Here is a 19879-nt window from a genome sequence, read left to right on the forward strand (position 1 = left end):
GTTTGGAACCTGGACAGAAAGTTTCGCGGTTAAGGCACTACTGACTACTTTTGTAATAGTTATTCCAATTTAGCGAAAGTAGAGCGGTTATTTGCGCTGTTATGCCGAGTATTTCTGGATTTTGTAAGACTGTGGTGTTGTAATCCTAAACCATGTTTGCGGTCAAAAGCGGACTGGGGAAATTCGCCGGCCAATGATAACACGTCTGGTTCTATCATGTTTCTCTCTCTCTAAAAATCCGAAAAATCCCTCTGGTATGGCCAGGCGAAGACTCATAAAACCTGCGGAAGTCTCGCGAGACCTGTGCGGCGGCGTTGCTCCGCGACTCTCCACTATTCACCAAGGGGCGGGTGCGCAATTTAACTAAATAGCCAAGAGTCAACAGCTGGCCCGCTACGTGGGAAAAGTTACGCGTGTGAGTTCGTGTTTCTGTGTGTGTGTGTGTGTGTGTCAGTGTGTCATAGTCATTTCAGTGGTGTGTGTGTGTGTGTGTGGAGTGGAGGGGTGTGCGTCACTGCGCGAAGGGGGGGATGTCGGACTGTGAAAAATCAGCTACAGAGGCGGCAGCGAGCGTCAACATCATGGGTGAGTCTGTCTCTCTGTCCACTCAAACTGTGCATTTAACTGTACTCGTGGGGTGTTTGTAAATGTTATAACTATCAACCTTAAGCGACTTAAAAAAATGAAATAAAGAAATATTTGCAAAGTGAGCGCCAGGAGGTATTTCCTGTCTTTCCCTCCTCGTCTGTGGCTTTCTCGGTCGTTAAGCCAGCTCATCTTAACTGGCTACTAATGTTCATTAATCCACTTGCTAGTGGGGCTGGTAATCTGGTGCTTTACATTTTTACTTTTTTCGGCGATTGCGTGAGATTCTATTTCACGTATTTTGGAGTGGTGACGTCCAGCGAGACGTCTGGCTAACTTAACGTTAGACTCTACTGTCTAGAATCGCTTGCTAGCTACATCAGCTCCACTTAAGCTAACTCCGCTATGTTAGCTTTGGATTTTTATGTGTGAACTAGCCTTAGCTAGTTAGGTAACAGGTAGATGTGACCTGCCACTGGCGTAGAAAAGTCTTGACTTCACGCACAGTTAAGCCTAAGGCTAGCATATTGAAAGATTTCACTGAATCAAGTAGCACACTGTAGCAAGCTAACATTAGTTGAATTCCAAGTTTATCGTGATTGCTAATTTGATGTTATTACAGGACAATGATAACCGCTAGCTGATAACAAACATGTTGCGTTAATGTAAGAGTTACAAGTCTGTATTGATCTGGAAAGATTATCTCGCAATGTTAGCTTGTGGGATACGACACAGAATCGCGTAACTAGGTAGTCAGCAAATACAGATGACTGAACTGTGAAATTCATTGAAAACACAATGCAAGTCATCCAGATAGCCCACTGTTAGGTTGCTAAATGTCATTGTCTACTACAATGATAGAGAGAAACTATTTCCAAATAAATAATTGCGAAACGTTCTAGCAGCATTTAATTAGGTTGTAAACTAATAACATCAGCGTTAGATGCTTTCTTTAATCTGGCGGTAGGATGTTCTGGAAATACTCCAGCTCTCTTCTGTCTGACACTCTCCGGGTGCACGGCTACATTCTTACATTACCCTGTCTAGTTTGGATATTTTGCTACCACGGGCGTATAAACGTGCAGCTTAGAACAACCTGAGAATGAATTAGACAAGTTAGCCCCTAGTTTGATCATACCCCACAATAACAGATTTGACAGACTATGGCATTATCGTTTCGTCTGTGTCGTGATTTATAAGTATGGTGATTGAGTTTGCCACCGATGATCTGTACCGTGTCCCGTAAAATAGTCTTGTACTGAGAGTACTGAAATGGACAGAGTTGTAGCTACGGCTGAACTTTGGTTTCTTTTTGTGGGTCAGGTATAATCAAAGACCTCTGTTCTCAGATCCCTAACCCCGTCACCAGACGCCTATGGCGACGACCAGAGTCCTTGTATTAATACTTAAACTATCGCGACAGAGACCGACCCGGGCATTCCTGAGTTCAGATCCCCGAGGGGTTGTCACTAGTTCACAGTGACGCATTACGCGATTATTATTGCTCCCTTGCTTTTAAAATATCGGCTTTCGCGTGTTTCTTTAGAGAGCTATTGAGTGCTTTTCTCGACGGGTTTGTGCCGGCTCGGAGAGATTATACAGGTCTTTCTGGCTGACGGTACGCGAGAGCGAGTGCGCGGTGGTGTAGAGAATGAAACGGGCGATTGGGAGCATCTCTGCGCGCCTCTGGGCGAAATGGAAGCCTTGCGTATTCGTTTTCCTCTGAGAAAACTCGGTTGATTGTAATCACGCTAAAAATCACATGCTATTTGAAGTGAACGATTTCACCGACACGTGACTGCGCGATCCTCCACCATTGCCTGCTTTTTAAGTCTTTTTTTTTGTTTTTTTTAAAGAGACTTGGTCGTAAAGTCCGTACAGTTTTGAACGCTAATATTTTCTCTTGTCTCTCCATGGAATTCCTGCTATGTATTATGATTTCGCTGTTATAAATGCATCCTTTGTGTGGTGCCGTCCCGCGGAGGTCGTCTGAGCAGTAGCCACGGCCGGACGGGCTTTTGTTCCCCTCAGCCCTGCAATAGTGTAGCTTAATGTAGCTAATGAATGGGGCTGCATGGCTTTTCTAATAACGCGTCAAGTTCACTGTGCTTTAACATCTTGTATTTTGTGAACATGGGAACGGCAAATTATTTCGCTTTAATTTCCCTAAAAATGGTCGGTTGTGTTTCTGTTCTATAGCATAAAGTTGTTTGATCGTTGCTTCTTCGGCACCCCCCACCATAACGTTGGAAGGTTAATTTTTCAAATAATATATAAACGCTTTGTCTTGGCGGTGACATTCTCTCGCGATAGCTTACTCTACTCGGGCACAGTATAGTTTAGTCTCTCGCTGTAGCTTACTCTACTCAGGCACAGTGGTCGCCAGGGAAACGAAGGTTGAGTGCATTTTTGCCGTCGGTTTCTCCTGTAAGAACAACGTAATTGCAGCAGCGGGTTAAGAGCAAGTGAGTTTGGTTGATACCTGGCTATGAAGCATTCCTTCTCAGATCACCCAGTAGTGGGCGTTATCCCCTCTGAACCAAGTGAATGCGCTGCACCTGTGCTGTGATGGGGACACTGTGCGATAGGAGGTGCAGGCTTTTAGACATGGTTTTAGCACGCAGGACACTAAACACCTCACAGGGCTTTAATGATAGAGTACAGGCATTAAGCCTGGTCTACTGGTTATGTGGGATATGGAGGTATTCCAGTTGGGAAACTGCTGTGTGTATTTATATGAGCGTTTTAATGAGTATGTACATAGCAAATGAGTGTTTGCATATTTGTGTGTTTGAGTATATCAGAGAGAGTGTTAGTGAACGTGTATGTAATATATGCGTCTGTGTGTCTGCAAGAGAAAAAGTATTTGTCTGTGTGTGTGTATATATATATGTGTGTTTGTGTGTGAGAGTGTTAGGGAGCATGTACGTAATGTGTGTGTTTAAGAGAAAGAGGAAGTGTTTGTGTCTATGTTTGAATGTGTGTGTGTGTCTGTGTGTGTGTGTATGTAATATGTGTGTGAGAGTGTGAGCGAGAGAAAGTGTTTGTGTGTGTGTGTGCGCATGAGTGTGCGTGTGAGTGTTTGTGTGTGTGGGTGTGTGAGTGTGTGTGTGTGTGTGTGTGTGTGAGTGTGTGTGTGTGTGTGTGAGAGTGTGTGTGAGTGAGTGTGTGTGTGTGTGTGTGTGTGTGCGTGTGTGTGTGTACCTGCTGCTTGTTTAGTCCTGTAGATTCAGGCGCATCGCACTACGTTTTCTGGCACTTTCCCCCCCCACGACCCTGACCCAGCCCCCCAATACCGTGTCCCCCCCACGACCCTGACCCAGCCCCCCAGTACCGTGTCCCCCCCCACGACCCTGACCCAGCCCCCCAATACCATGTCCCCCCCCACGACCCTAACACAGCCCCCCGAATACCATGTCCCCCCCCCCACAACCCTAACCCAGCCCCCCAATACCATGCCCCCCCCCCCACGACCCTGACCCAGCCCCCCAATACCATGTCCCCCCCCACGACCCTGACCCAGCCCCCCAATACCATGTCCCCCCCCACGACCCTGACCCAGCCCCCCAATACCATGTCCCCCCCCACGACCCTGACCCAGCCCCCCAGTACCGTGTCCCCCCCCACGACCCTGGCCCAGCCCCCCAATACCATGTCCCCCCCCACGACCCTGACCCAGCCCCCCAGTACCGTGTTCCCCTCACGACCCTGACCCAGCCCCCCAGTACCGTGTCCCCCCCCACGACCCTGGCCCAGCCCCCCAATACCATGTCCCCCCCCACGACCCTGACCCAGCCCCCCAGTACCGTGTCCCCCCCCCACAACCCTAACCCAGCCCCCCAGTACCGTGTTCCCCTCACGACTTTGACCCAGCCCAACAATACATTGCCCCCGGCATGCCAGCTATTCCACTGGTGTCTCTACATGGGCCTGCATCCTGTGGAGAGAGAGAGAGAGAGGGGGATGAGAGAGAGAGAGAAATGGAGCGAGAGGGGGGGAGGGTGAGAGAGAGGGAGAGAGAAAAAAAGATTGTTTGTTCAACTGTGGGTCTGAATGCAGTCCGTTCCTTATGAGTGTCTAAAATTAGCGCGCTCTCTCTGTAAGCTTTTGGCAGGACGGTTCTTCAGGAATGTACTGTATCTCTGTATCGTCTGTGGTAGTGGCCACTCTGGACTGTATCTCTAGAGTCTGTGGTAGTGGCCACTCTGGACTGTATCTCTATCGTCTGTGGTAGTGGCCACTCTGGACTGTATCTCTAGAGTCTGTGGTAGCATCTGTGGCAGTGGTCACTCTGGACTGTGTCACTAGCGTCTGTGGCAGTGGTCACTCTGGACTGTGTCACTAGCGTCTGTGGCAGTGGTCACTCTGGACTGTGTCACTAGCGTCTGTGGTAGTGGTCACTCTGGACTGTGTCACTAGCGTCTGTGGTACTGGTCACTCTGGACTGTGTCACTAGCGTCTGTGGTAGTGGTCACTCTGGACTGTGTCACTAGTGTCTGTGGCAGTGGTCACTCTGGACTGTGTCACTAGTGTCACTGGATCAAGTGATGCTGTGAGCGTCTATGGTAGTGCTCCATCTTAAACGTGCCACTTGATTGGCTGTAGCAGGCGTGTCTGTGAGACGTGGTAGTGGTTCGTCTGGAGTATGAGATGGTGTATGGGGTTGTGGGTGAGTCATTTTATGAGAGCTTTTGACTGATGTATTTTTGGTGACGGTTGTGATGTTGTTGGTTGTGCTCTGCCTGCCTCATGCGCTTGTGTGTCTGTGGTGACTGGATTATACCGCGGACGTCTATGGTTTTGGAGTAGGTGACGTGTGCGATTGTGTGACACTCTCGTGCAGGAAGGGAAGTGTGAGACTGGTTTGGAAGAAGTGGCACGTAACCAATGGCGACCGACCGGGCCTTTCGTTTCCCAGAGAAACTGGGGTTCTGGTTTATTCTGTCGTGAGCCCTCTGAGTGGGCGTGGCTGCCATTTACTGTAAATCGGTGAGTCGAATGAGCCAATTGGAAGGCTTGCGCGTTGTAGTGCGAACGTGTCAGTACACACACTCGCACCCACACACACATGCACACACACACACAGCTGGTTGGTTCATCCGACCCATTCAAAGACAGAGAGGACAGGTCAGCCATTTCCCTCACAGGCAACACTGGGCTGTACAGAGCGCCCACTGCAGGAGCAGTTATAGGGGACAGTCTGTAGTTTATAGGCAGTGTGGGCAGGAGGGCCGGTGTGGCCGCACGTTTTAATTTCCTCTAATTAGCCCGGGTCAATTAGCTAATTAGCCGAGCGCCCTTCCACTGTCACTCAGCTTCCCAGTAATGAGGCCCTAGTGTCGCTTGAATGACTCTGATTAATGAGCTCATTAAGAATGGTAAATGGACTGCATTTATATAGCGCTTTTATCCAAAACGCTTTACAACTGATGCCTCTCATTCACCAGAGCAGTTAGGGGTTAGGTATCTTGCTCAGGGACACTTCGACACGCCCAGGGCGGGGATCGAACCAGCAACCCTCCGACTGCCAGACAACCGCTCTTACCTCCTGAGCTATGTCGCCGGAGCAGAGGTCAGCGGGAACCCCCGAAACGGATCGGCGGTCAGGGGGAAGAGGGGGTTCCCTGCACCGTGCGCTCGGGGAATTCTGGCCTTGGGTGTTAGCCCCGCCTTCTTTTTGATCGGCCAATGGCTGTGCAGCACAGTTACCCATAATGCTTCGGCGGATAGGCGTACGTTCTCATGCGCTCGGAGTGTCAGGATAGGAGTGCGCGTTAAATCAGCGTGATGTAGCCCTCGCGCTCGCGTTTGGTGGAAAGCTGGTGTGTAACAAAGGCGTCTGAGGAGCCGAGTTCCCCTGCAGCCATCCTCCGCCCCACCCCCCGCCACAAACCCCCCCCCCGCCCCCCCGCCACGCCACGCTCCCCCCCCCCCCACCACGCCCCCCCCCCCCTTGCCACACCCCCCGCCACGCCACGGCCTCCCCGTCTCCGATCATTCCGGCGTTCCCTTTGCGCTCTGCGCCGGGCCGATGGCCGATCTAACGGTTCGGCTGAGCTGGGATTTATGTGGTGCTTAATTATGATTTGTGCTCCACTAAAATCTGGGCTGAGGCTGTTCTACTCTGAAGTCTGGGATTTATACCGCTCGTAAGGTTTATACTGTTACTGTCCATACTGGAGAAATATGGGTCTGAATGTCGGTGTGTTTCCGTTCCTGCAGTACTGAAGCTGTGAGTTATAGACTGCAGACTACAGCAGGTACATTACAGTCAGTACAGCCCGGCGTGAGTTATAGACTGCAGACTACAGCAGGTACATTACAGTCAGTACAGCCCGGCGTGAGTTATAGACTGCAGACTACAGCAGGTACATTACAGTAAGTACAGCCCAGTGTGAGTTATAGACCACAGCAGGTACATTACAGTCAGTACAGCCCGGCGTGAGTTATAGACCACAGCAGGTACATTACAGTCAGTACAGCCCGGCGTGAGTTATAGACTGCAGACTACAGCAGGTACATTACAGTCAGTACAGCCCGGCGTGAGTTATAGACCACAGCATGTACATTACAGTCAGTACAGCCCGGTGTGAGTTATAGACTGCAGACTACAGCAGGTACATTACAGTCAGTACAGCCCGGCGTGAGTTATAGTCTACAGCAGGTACATTACAGTCAGTACAGCCCGGTGTGAGTTATAGACTGCAGACTACAGCAGGTACATTACAGTCAGTACAGCCCGGTGTGAGTTATAGACTGCAGACTACAGCAGGTACATTACAGTCAGTACAGCCCGGTGTGAGTTATAGTCTACAGCAGGTACATTACAGTCAGTACAGCCCGGTGTGAGTTATAGACTGCAGACTACAGCAGGTACATTACAGTCAGTACAGCCCGGTGTGAGTTATAGTCTACAGCAGGTACATTACAGTCAGTACAGCCCAGTGTGAGTTATAGACTGCAGACTACAGCAGGTACATTACAGTCAGTACAGCCCAGTGTGAGTTATAGACTTCAGACTACAGCAGGTACATTACAGTCAGTACAGCCCGGCGTGAGTTATAGACTGCAGACTACAGCAGGTACATTACAGTCAGTACAGCCCAGTGTGAGTTATAGTCTACAGCAGGTACATTACAGTCAGTACAGCCCGGTGTGAGTTATAGACTGCAGACTACAGCAGGTACATTACAGTCAGTACAGCCCAGCGTGAGTTGTAGTCTACAGCAGGTACATTACAGTCAGTACAGCCCGGTGTGAGTTATAGACTGCAGACTACAGCAGGTACATTACAGTCAGTACAGCCCGGTGTGAGTTATAGACTGCAGACTACAGCAGGTACATTACAGTCAGTACTGCCCAGCGTGAGTTATAGTCTACAGCAGGTACATTACAGTAAGTACAGCCCAGTGTGAGTTATAGACTGCAGACTACAGCAGGTACATTACAGTCAGTCTCACACACACACGAACATGCGCAGTCACACATTCTCACACACGCACACCCACGCACACACATGCGCAGTCACACATTCTCACACACGCACACCCACGCACGCACATGCGCAGTCACACATTCTCACACACGCACGCACATGCGCAGTCACACATTTTCACACACGCACACTCAGCTGGTGTGATCGGGGGAAGATGGTTTGTAAAAACCCTCCTGTTTCTCAATCAGGATGAGGACTGAGGTATAGAGCCAGAAACCTGTTCTCCGGTGCGTCCCTGCGGTCCTTCTCTCTGCTCTGCTGCATTTTTATTTTCTTGCTGTGTACATGTTTCATGGACATCTATCTGGATTTTTAGCAAACAAAAAAGCTGGGGGTTTTTTTTTTTTTGAAGAGTCGTGCCTGTGGTCTTGCTGGAGTTGTAACTGAATGAACACACACACACTCACACACACTGAAATGTGTTCTCTTTTTTTGTTTTATACTCATTGTATTTTTGTCCTTCAGAGGCCGGCTCTGGAGTAGGATGTGGATAAACAGATGATTTACCAGCACTTTGAGTGTGTGGGTGGCTGGCCTGGGTCAGTTCACTATTCAAAACCCTTTAACCCTTCAGATGCTGGTAAAATTCAGCCAGTTTCAGTGCAGATATCAATCTTCACCAGCGTTCAGAGAAAAACACTTATTTTACATGCTTGTGCTTTAGTGGGCTGAAAATCCTTAGTAATCTGCCGGTGTGGTTTTACCAGCGTCTGAAGGGTTAAAGTTTATGGATGCGAGTTTGATCAGGTCTGCAGCTTCCAGGCTTCCTGAACCCCATTGTGATGTCACAATGAGCTTTATTCGCGCTGAACCTGACAATGGGTGGGGCTATCATTGTGTGACCACTGTCAATCAGTGAGGCGTCTGAACCAGTGGCAGGTTTTTGCTTTCTCTGGCCAACCACATGACTGCAGGCTAAAGGCCTCCAATGGACCTGGAAACCGTTTGGCCTGTGCCACATTATGTGCCTGATCCAGCTCTGTGACTCGGGGCTGGGCGGAAGCTGTTGCTTAATTGTTATCCTTAATCCTATTAGTAGGTTGGCCTTGTAATCTTTTAATACTGATTTTAAACTAATGCTTTTTCTCTGGCAGATAAGCAGGCTAATAGCCTGAAAAGCATCTATCTAAAGATTGATTGGTTGAATTATGTTTGACTGTGGATGTACTTCCATTGGGCTAAATCTTTCTTGATTTATAATTTTTTTTGTCTGTTCTCGCTGGACCCTTGGGGTACCCCAAACACCACTACCCCTTCTTCTCCTCATCAACCACAAATTCCTGCAACCTGGACCCCCCTTGGAAACACCCCTATGATGCCTCTGGAAGCAGCTGTAAGTCATTTGCGTTTGTGTTCACCTTTAAAGAGCTTAAAGAAGCAAGCGGAGTGTGTTTATCTGGCAGAGACGGGTTCCGTGCTCGGCTGTAAGACAGACCTGTAATGTTCCTCCGGCTGGGCTGTGAAAGCTCGTACCCGTGTCCCGAAACGTTCGGGAGGGAAACTCTGCTCCTGCCCTTGAGCCGCCGGAGGGGGAGACAGCACACGCGGAGCGGAGCGCCTGTCCGTCAGCCCGCGTGTCTGTCTGCATATGTGTGTGTGTGTGTTAGTGTGTGTGCAAGCGTGTGTGTGTGTGAGTGCATGTGTGTGTGTGTGTGTGTGTGTGTTAGTGTGCGTGTGTTAGTGTGCGTGCAAGCGTGTGTGCGTGTGAGTGCATGTGTGTGTGTGTGCGTGTGTGTGTGTGTGAGTGCATGTGTGTGTGTGTGCGTGTGTGTGTGTGTGTGTGTGTGCGTGTGTGTGAGTGCATGTGTGTGTGTGTGTGCGTGTGTGTGCGTGCGTGAGTGGGGGCACGTGCGTGCATGCGTGTGTGTGTGTGCGTGTGTGTGTGTGCGTGTGTGTGCGTGCGTGCGTGTGTGCATGTGTGTGAGAGAGAGAGAGATTTGAGCGCATGTGCTGGAGTATAATTCTTGCAAAGAATGCTGGGATTTGGGGAGACTGTACCTTATATGGGCGGTGAAGTGACCGTTAGTGGTAAGCAGTATGGTTAAATCTCTGGAGTTGGGTCTGTGTTTCCACAGCAACAGAAGAACCTAGATGGTTACGTGGGCTTTGCCAACCTGCCCAACCAGGTGTACAGGAAGTCGGTGAAGAGGGGGTTCCAGTTCACCCTCATGGTCGTGGGTGAGTGTCCCTGTGCTTCAGGAGGGGGGGTTAGAACATACATACATGCACATTACATTACATTACAGGCATTTAGCAGACGCTCTTATCCAGAGCGACTTACACAACTTTTACATAGTATCCATTAATACAGCTGGATATATACTGAAGCAATTTCAGTGAAGTACCTTGCTCAAGGGTACAACGGCAGTGTCCTTACCCGGGAATCGAACCTGCGACCTTTCGGTTACAAGCCCAGTTCCTTACCCACTGTGCTACACTCCATCCGTCCGCACACACTCACTCACTCACTCACTCACTCACTCACACACACACACACAGACACACACACACACACCATACACTCACTCACTCAGACGCACACACACACAGACACACACACACACACCATACACTCACTCACTCACTCACTCACACACACACAGACACACACACTCACTCACTCACTCACTCACTCACTCACTCACTCACACACTCACACACACACACACACCATACACTCACTCACTCACTCACTCACTCACTCACACACTCACACACTCACACACACACACCATACACTCACTCACTCACACACACACAGACACACACACCATACACACTCACTCACTCACTCACTCACACACACACACACACACACACACACACACACACACACCATACACTCACTCACACACACACACACACACACACACAGATACACACACACACCATACACTCACTCACTCACTCACACACACACACACACACCATACACTCACTCACTCACTCACTCACTCACTCACTCACACACACACACACACACACACACCATACACTCACTCACTCACTCACACACACACACACACAGACACTCACTCACTCACTCACTCACTCACTCACTCACTCACTCACTCACTCACTCACTCACTCACACACACACACACACACACACACACACCATGCACTCACTCACTCACTCACTCTCACACACACACACCTACACACACACCATACACTCACTCACTCACTCACACACACACACCTACACACACACCATACACTCACTCACTCACTCACTCACTCACTCACTCACTCACTCACACACACACACACCATGCACTCACTCACTCACTCACTCACACACACACACATACACACATACACACACACACACCATACACTCACTCACTCACTCAGTCACTCACTCACGCACACACACACACACACACACACAGTGTGAGTGTAAAGGAGGGGGTGGTGGTAGCAGTTCCCACGGAGACGGTCGTGCAGCTCTCTCTCTGCTCTGAGGATGCTGGGTGGGGCCTGCTGGTGGGTGGGGCCTGTGGGTGGGCGGGGCCTGCTGGTGGGGAAGCTTCTGTCCCCCTGTCTGCCCATCCAGCCATCTCTGTACCACTCTCTCTCCCCCCGCCTCCCTCTGTCGTACTCTCTCCCCTCTCCCCCCTCTCTCCCTCTTTCTCCCTCCCGCCCTCTCTCCCTCTCTCATCCCCCCTCCCCCTCTCTCTCCCTCTCTCCCCCTCTCCCCCTCTCTCTCTCCCCCCTCCCCCCTCCCTCTCTCTCTCTCTTCCCCTCTCTCCCCCCCTCTGTCTCCACCCTCTCTCTCCCCCCTCCCCCCTCCCCCCTCCCTCTCTCTCCCCCCCCCTCCTGTAGTTTACACAGCTGCTGTAGATTTCCTTTAAAGGAAGTATGCTGGATTCAGCCCCAGTGGCCTGACCAGCCCCAGCTTTACCCACAATCCCACCCTGCCTGTGGCAAGGTTTACCCACAGTCCTCTCTGCCTACAGGTTTATTCTGCACGTGTCTGCAGACCCGCAGGGGTCAAACTCAGGGAAAGCGTTGGACAGAGCATGGAGCCTGTGCTTGTTCCAGCATCCTATCCGAACACACCACTGTGTGTGAGTGTGTGTGTGTGTCTGCATGTGTGGTGTGTGTGTGTGTGTCTGTCTGCGTGTGTATGTGTGTGGTTGTGAGCATGTGTGTGTGTGTGTGATTGTGAGCGTGTGTGTCTATCTGGGTGTGAGCATGTGTGTGTGTGTGTGTGTGTGTGTGTGTGTGATTGTGAGCTTGTGTATGTGTGTGCACGTATGCATGTTTATTCTTGTATAGCTTAGACAAATCAGACAAATTATGATTCATGGTCAGATTTGATGATGTAGCCTTACAACTTACTTGTCTGTTTTAGTCTGTTCCGATTGTGGTCAGGTGTTTCAGAGCAGGCCTGTGCCTGTAAAGCATTGTGGGAAGGGTGAGTGGGGCATTGGAGGCTCAGTAGGTTGAGGAAAAGAGGGCGTGAGCAATGCCTTTCAGTCTGAGCGTGCTCAGTATGACTGTGCAGAACTAGGCCCTTTGGTTCTGAGCATGCTCAGTATGACTGTGCAGAACTAGGCCCTTTGGTTCTGAGCATGCTCAGTATGACTGTGCAGAACTTGGCCCTTTGGTTCTGAGCATGCTCAGTATGACTCTGCAGAACTAGGCCCTTTAGTTCTGAGCGCGCTCAGTATGACTCAGTGCAGACCTAGGCCCTTTGGTTCTGAGCGTGCTCAGTATGACTGCAGAACTGGGCCCTTCAGTATGAGCACGCTCAGTATGACTGCAGAACTAGGCCGTTTGGTTCTGAGCACGCTAAGTATGACTCAGTGCAGAATTAGGCCCTTTGGTTCTGAGCACGCTAAGTATGACTCAGTGCAGAATTAGGCCCTTTGGTTCTGAGCGCGCTCAGTATGACTCAGTGCAGAAGTAGGCCCTTTGGTTCTGAGCGTGCTCAGTATGACTCAGTGCAGAAGTAGGCCCTTTGGTTCTGAGCACGCTCAGTATGACTGTGCAGAACTAGGCCCTTTGGTTCTGAGCGCGCTCAGTATGACTCTGCAGAACTAGGCCCTCTGGTTCTGAGCGTGCTCAGTATGACTGCAGAACTAGGCCCTTTGGTTCTGAGCGCGCTCAGTATGACTCAGTGCAGACCGAGGCCCTTTGGTTCTGAGCGCGCTCAGTATGACTCAGTGCAGAACTAGGCCCTCTGGTTCTGAGCGTGCTCAGTATGACTCAGTGCAGACCGAGGCCCTTTGGTTCTGAGCGTGCTCAGTATGACTCAGTGCAGAACTAGGCCCTCTGGTTCTGAGCGCGCTCAGTACGTTCCCACGGCGTGCGTGCCAGTTCTCTGTCTGTGTGACGGATGAGGCCGGGCTGGGAATGTGGGCAGATGTGTATGAGAAGCCAGGACCTCCCCGACTCGGGAGCGACCTTTCCCAGAATGCATGGGAGGGGTGCTCCGTTTTGGGCTTTGAATGAACAGAAGACTGCATCCTGATCTGTGTCTGACACTCGCCATGCTATGAAACTCCCGTGAAGCTTCAGGAAACACACCGCTGCTGCCGTCCGGCTGGGAAACGCTGCTGTTCAGAAACAGAGATGGCTCATTGGTTGATTGATTAGTTGAGTGATTGATTGGTTAGTTTAATTTGTTAGTTAAGTGATTGATTGTTTGGTTGATTGGTTTGTTCAGAGATAGTTTGGTTAGTTGAGTGATTGATTGGTTAGTTTTAGAGGTTAGTTGAGTGACTGATTAGTTGGTTGATTGGTTAGTTAACTGATTGATTATTTGGTTTATTGGTTAGTCGAATGAGTGATTATTTGGTTGATTGGTTAGTCGAGTGATTGATTATTTGGTTGATTGGTTAGTCAAGTGATTGATAGATCGCTGACACCTCAGGCTCCTCTGTCTGTCATTATCTCTCTCTCTCTCCCTCTCTCTCTCTGCTTCACTTCATCTTATTTTCTCCATCTCTTGTTCTATCCACCTCTGCCTGTCTCTTCCCCCATGACCGTATATCACGTTCTCTTTGTCTTGCTCTCTCATTGTTCCTCTCTCCCCTCCCTCCCTCTGGTTCCAGTCCAGCTCATATTGTGCTCTGTTGGCATGCCTTCCCAGTGTGCATTGCTGCCAAACCCCGGTCACACGCGTGTGATGTATCATATGATATGATGGCCAATAACAGCAGTGGATGGATGCTTTTTCTTCTCCGTCATCCTTTCTTCCCCCCTCCACTCTCTTCTTGTCCCCCCGCCCCCAACATCTTTTCTTTCTCTCGCTTTCTTTCGGTTCAGTTCCGCTGAAAAGAGATTTATAGGCATGCCACTAAACGGTGTTCTGTTGCCTGAGTTTGTTTAAAGCAAAATGACAAGACACATTCTACAACCTTCTGTTCTTCTCTTTTCTCTCTGTCCCTCCTTTTTGGCGTTCCTCTCATTTTCTCTCTCATTTTCTCTCTCTCTTTCCCCCTCCTCTCTCCCTCTCTCCCCTCCTCCCATCCCCTCCCTCCCTCCCTCTTTGAGCTGGGCATATCCGGCTTTGTAACGTCATGTCAGGGTTATAGTCTCTTTTTCTTATTTTTGCATTTCATGCACCATGTATCCATGACAATAGATTAAGTTATGGAAAAAAGGATAATAAACTAACAGTTATCAAACAGGCAGAATTATGAAATGGTTAAGCTACATGTTCTGATGAGCATTCAGTCCCACTGCTGTACTGTAATATACCTGGCACAGGGAGCGGGTGGGCGTGGCACAGGGAGCGGGTGGGCGTGGCACAGGGAGCGGGTGGGCGTGACACAGGGAGCGTGTGGGCGTGGCTCAGGGAGCGGGTGGGCGTGGCACAGGGAGCGTGTGGGCGTGGCACGGCTAGCGGGTGGGCGTGGCTCAGGGAGCGGGTGGGCATGGCACAGGGAGCGGGTGGGCGTGGCACAGGGAGCGGGTGGGCTGACACAGGGAGCGTGTGGGCGTGGCTCAGGGAGCGGGTTGCTGTGGCACGGCTAGCGGGTGGGCGTGGCATGGCTAGCGGGTGGGCGTGGCACAGGGAGCGGGTGGGCGTGGCACAGGGAGCGTGTGGGCGTGGCTCAGGGAGCGGGTGGGCGTGGCACAGGTAGCTCAGGTCCAGGTAAGTAGCAGGGCCCAATCTCCTGCACTGTTTCCTGCTTCTCCACTCTGGTCCCAGGGAATGTGAGGAATTCCCAGCAGCCGGCAGTTTTCCGGAGTCGGAGTGCATTTGATCCTCGCTTCTGTGCAGATGTCCTAAACTCTCTCTCTCCCCCCCCCCAACCCCCCCCCCCCCCGCTCTCCCTGCCCCGCCCCACCCAACCCCCCGCAGGAGAGTCCGGTTTGGGGAAGTCCACCCTCATCAACTCCCTGTTCCTCACGGACCTGTACTCCCCGGAATACCCTGGACCGTCCCACAGAATTAAGAAGACCGTACAGGTAGAGAACCTCCCCCTTACTGCTTAAACGTGTGCTGTCAGCCATCTTAACTGATGAGCTTGTTTGGCTGTGATGGAGCTGTTTGAAGTCCGCTGCTCTAGAGTAGTCCAGCAGGCCTCCTGGCAGTTTGCACCAATCTGAGGTCAGCCTGCTGACCTGTGACCTCTGACCTGCGGCCTGAGGGCTGTTGTAATGCAGGTGTGCTCATTTCCCAGACTAATGTTTCTGCCGTGTGTGTGTGCATGCATGCATGTGCATATATGAGTGTGTGTGTGTTTGTGTGGTGTGTGTGTGCATGTGTGCGTGTGTGTGTGTGTGTTTACCCCATCACAAGGGTGGAGATACTGTAGTCATGCTGAGATGACTCGTATCAAGATGTGCTTGTTGTTTAAACCACACTTCTGCTGAATATTTGCACACAGTCCTTCCTGTCCCCCTCTTCATCATCATCATCATCATCATCCTCGGCTCAGCTGCACTCAGCACTGACCAATCACAGCTGTTCCTGACACCTTAACCCTAACCCTGACACCCTGGTATTCCAATAAATGACAATGCGTCGCTGAAACTGTGATTTTATTTTAACACTGCATTCCGGGATAAAGTCCTTTCGCGTAACATACAGCTGCTTCGAAAATGACATCTGTGTGACATTCTCTCTCTCCCTCTTTCTCTCTCCCTACCTCTCTCTCTCTTCTCTCTGCCTGCCTCTCTTCCTGTCTGTCTCTCATTATCTGTCTGTCAGTCTGTCCCCAGTAGATCACATGACTTGTTTCTCTAAACTTTGCCAGTTGCTCTTTGCTTTGTGTTATCGTCTCCAAAACAGACATCTCAGCTTCCCGTCCAATCACAGGTCTGTGTTTAAGCTTCCGACCTCAGTGTGACCCCTGTGCTCATTACGCACGCACTCACACATACACACACACACGCACACACACACACATGCACTCACCCACATACGCACACACACACACATGCACACGCACTCACACACACATACACATGCACACGCGCACACACGCACACACACACACACACACACACTCACATGCACACATACTCACACGCACACACGTAAGCGCAGCGCTCTGATTGGCCAGGGGAGATAATCGGCTTTGTGATCAGGCCTGCGTTTGACTCGCATGCCGCCACTTCCCCTATCGCTCTCTCACATCAGGAAGTGGACGGGGAGAGACAGGAAGTGCTGTTAAAATGGCGTGTAGAAAAGTAGAGAGCAGAATCCGCTCAGCACAGTCTAATCACTGCTGGGGTTTCCTGGAGCACAGGCACTTGAGCTGAATTTATTAAATACCTGGCTGTCTAAACGCAGAAATGTGAGCTGTGGGTGCGAGCGTGTGCTTAAAGCCTGGGTCTAATGTACCAAGTGACCACAGGCCAGCTACACTGTGCTGTGCTCAAACAGAACACCAGCTACACTGTGCTGTGCTGTGGGTGCGAGCGTGTGCTTAAAGCCTGGGTCTAATGTACCAAGTGACCACAGGCCAGCTACACTGTGCTGTGCTCAAACAGACCTCCAGCTACGCTGTGCTCAAACAGAACTCCAGCTAAACTGTGCTGTGCTCAAACAGAACTCCAGCTACACTGTGCTGTGCTCAAACAGAACACCAGCTACACTGTGCTGTGCTGTGGGTGCGAGTGTGTGCTTAAAGCCTGGGTCTAATGTACCAAGTGACCACAGGCCAGCTACACTGTGCTGTGCTCAAACAGAACACCAGCTACACTGTGCTGTGCTCAAACAGAACTCCAGCTACACTGTGCTGTGCTCAAACAGAACTCCAGCTACACTGTGCTCAAACAGAACACCAGCTACACTGTGCTGTGCTCAAACAGAACACCAGCTACACTGTGCTGTGCTCAAACAGAATACCAGCTACACTGTGCTGTGCTCAAACAGAACTCCAGCTACACTATGCTGTGCTCAAACAGAACACCAGCTACACTGTGCTGTGCTCAAACAGAATACCAGCTACACTGTGCTGTGCTCAAACAGAACACCAGCTACACTGTGCTGTGCTCAAACAGAAATCCAGCTACGCTGTGCTCAAACAGACCTCCAGCTACACTGTGCTGTGCTCAAACAGACCTCCAGCTACACTGTGCTCAAACAGAACACCAGCTACACTGTGCTGTGCTCAAACAGAACACCAGCTACACTGTGCTCAAACAGAACACCAGCTACACTGTGCTCAAACAGAACTCCAGCTACACTGTGCTGTGCTCAAACAGAACTCCAGCTATGCTGTGCTCAAACAGAACACCAGCTACACTGTGCTGTGCTCAAACAGAACACCAGCTACACTGTGCTGTGCTCAAACAGAACACCAGCTACACTGTGCTCAAACAGAACTCCAGCTACACTGTGCTGTGCTCAAACAGAACTCCAGCTATGCTGTGCTCAAACAGAACACCAGCTACACTGTGCTGTGCTCAAACAGAATACCAGCTACACTGTGCTGTGCTCAAACAGAACACCAGCTACACTGTGCTGTGCTCAAACAGAAATCCAGCTACGCTGTGCTCAAACAGAACTCCAGCTACACTGTGCTGTGCTCAAACAGGACTCCAGCTACACTGTGCTGTGCTCAAACAGAACACCAGCTACACTGTGCTGTGCTCAAACAGAACTCCAGCTACACTGTGCTCAAACAGACCTCCAGCTACACTGTGCTGTGCTCAAACAGACCTCCAGCTACACTGTGCTCTGCTCAAACAGAACTCCAGCTACACTGTGCTGTGCTCAAACAGAACTCCAGCTACACTGTGCTGTGCTCAAACAGAACTCCAGCTACGCTGTGCTCAAACAGAACTCCAGCTACACTGTGCTGTGCTCAAACAGAACACCAGCTACACTGTGCTGTGCTCAAACAGAACTCCAGCTACACTGTGCTGTGCTCAAACAGAACTCCAGCTACACTGTGCTCAAACAGAACACCAGCTACACTGTGCTGTGCTCAAACAGAACTCCAGCTACGCTGTGCTCAAACAAAACTCCAGCTACACTGTGCTGTGCTCAAACAGAACTCCAGCTACACTGTGCTGTGCTCAAATAGAACACCAGCTACACTGTGCTGTGCTCAAACAGAACTCCAGCTACACTGTGCTGTGCTCAAACAGAACACCAGCTGCACTGTGCTGTGCTCAAACAGAACTCCAGCTACACTGTGCTGTGCTCAAACAGAACACCAGCTACACTGTGCTGTGCTCAAACAGAACTCCAGCTACTCTGTGCTGTGCTCAAACAGAACTCCAGCTACACTCTGCTGTGCTCAAACAGAACTCCAGCTACACTGTGCTGTGCTCAAACAGAACACCAGCTACACTGTGCTCAAACAGAACTCCAGCTACACTGTGCTGTGCTCAAACAGAACACCAGCTACACTGTGCTGTGCTCAAACAGAACACCAGCTACGCTGTGCTCAAACAGAACTCCAGCTACACTGTGCTGTGCTCAAACAGAACTCCAGCTACACTGTGCTCAAACAGAACACCAGCTACACTGTGCTGTGCTCAAACAGAACTCCAGCTACACTGTGCTGTGCTCAAACAGGACTCCAGCTACACTGTGCTGTGCTCAAACAGAACACCAGCTACACTGTGCTGTGCTCAAACAGAACTCCAGCTACTCTGTGCTGTGCTCAAACAGAACTCCAGCTACACTGTGCTGTGCTCAAACAGAACTCCAGCTACGCTGTGCTGTGCTCAAACAGAACTCCAGCTGCACTGTGCAGCTTGTGTGTCACTCCCCTCACCCCCACCCCGTATAGCTGAGCTGCAGTCAGTGACAGTGTTTAGTGTTCAGTAAGGGGGGGGATGTTGGGGGTTACCGGTGAGGTAAGGATTGTGTCAGTCAGTGCCTAGCCTAGCGTGTGCCCTGCCCCACATTAACGCATTGTGTGTGTGTGTGTGTGTGTGCGTGTATGTGTGTGACTCATGTGGTTTTGCTTGCCCACAATAAGCCCATTGAAATTTGTGCCGTATTCCCTCTCAAGCAATGCGTCCCCCCCAAACACACGCACAAAGTCACACACAAACGCACACGCACACACACTCGCACACACAGACACACTCGCACACAAACGCCTACACAGACACACTCTCACACAAACGCACACACACCCACAGACACACTCGCACACAAACACAAACACACACACACACACACTCACAAACACAGACACACTCATACACAAATGCACACATACACTCACACACGCAGCGTTGTTTCAGTGTGTCATACTCATACATGTGTGGGACCCTGTTGTCCGCTCCCTGTGTTTCCATGAGAACGGTCACCCCCGCACCCCCCCCCCCCAGCTCTGTAGACGTTCTCACAAAGCTGTGAGTTTAAAA

The 19879-nt window shown here is 50.6% G+C and overlaps 1 protein-coding gene across 2 annotated transcripts in view; it reads left to right on the forward strand.

Moving 5' to 3' along the window:
• Positions 1–341: 341 nt before the first annotated feature.
• Positions 342–19879, forward strand: part of LOC118234277 (septin-7-like) — a 38156-nt gene continuing 18618 nt past the window's right edge. Inside the window, exons 1-4 of one of the 2 annotated variants that reach the window (XM_035430704.1) lie at positions 342–585; positions 9409–9413; positions 10156–10258; positions 15402–15508. In XM_035430704.1, the coding sequence (XP_035286595.1) occupies positions 531–585; positions 9409–9413; positions 10156–10258; positions 15402–15508 (270 nt within the window). In that variant the 5' untranslated portion in view covers positions 342–530. The remainder of the gene's footprint in view (positions 586–9408; positions 9414–10155; positions 10259–15401; positions 15509–19879) is intronic. The other variant, XM_035430705.1, reaches the window with a different exon arrangement.

Source organism: Anguilla anguilla, chromosome 8 (assembly GCF_013347855.1).
Source record: "Anguilla anguilla isolate fAngAng1 chromosome 8, fAngAng1.pri, whole genome shotgun sequence".
Classification (NCBI taxonomy): domain Eukaryota; kingdom Metazoa; phylum Chordata; class Actinopteri; order Anguilliformes; family Anguillidae; genus Anguilla; species Anguilla anguilla.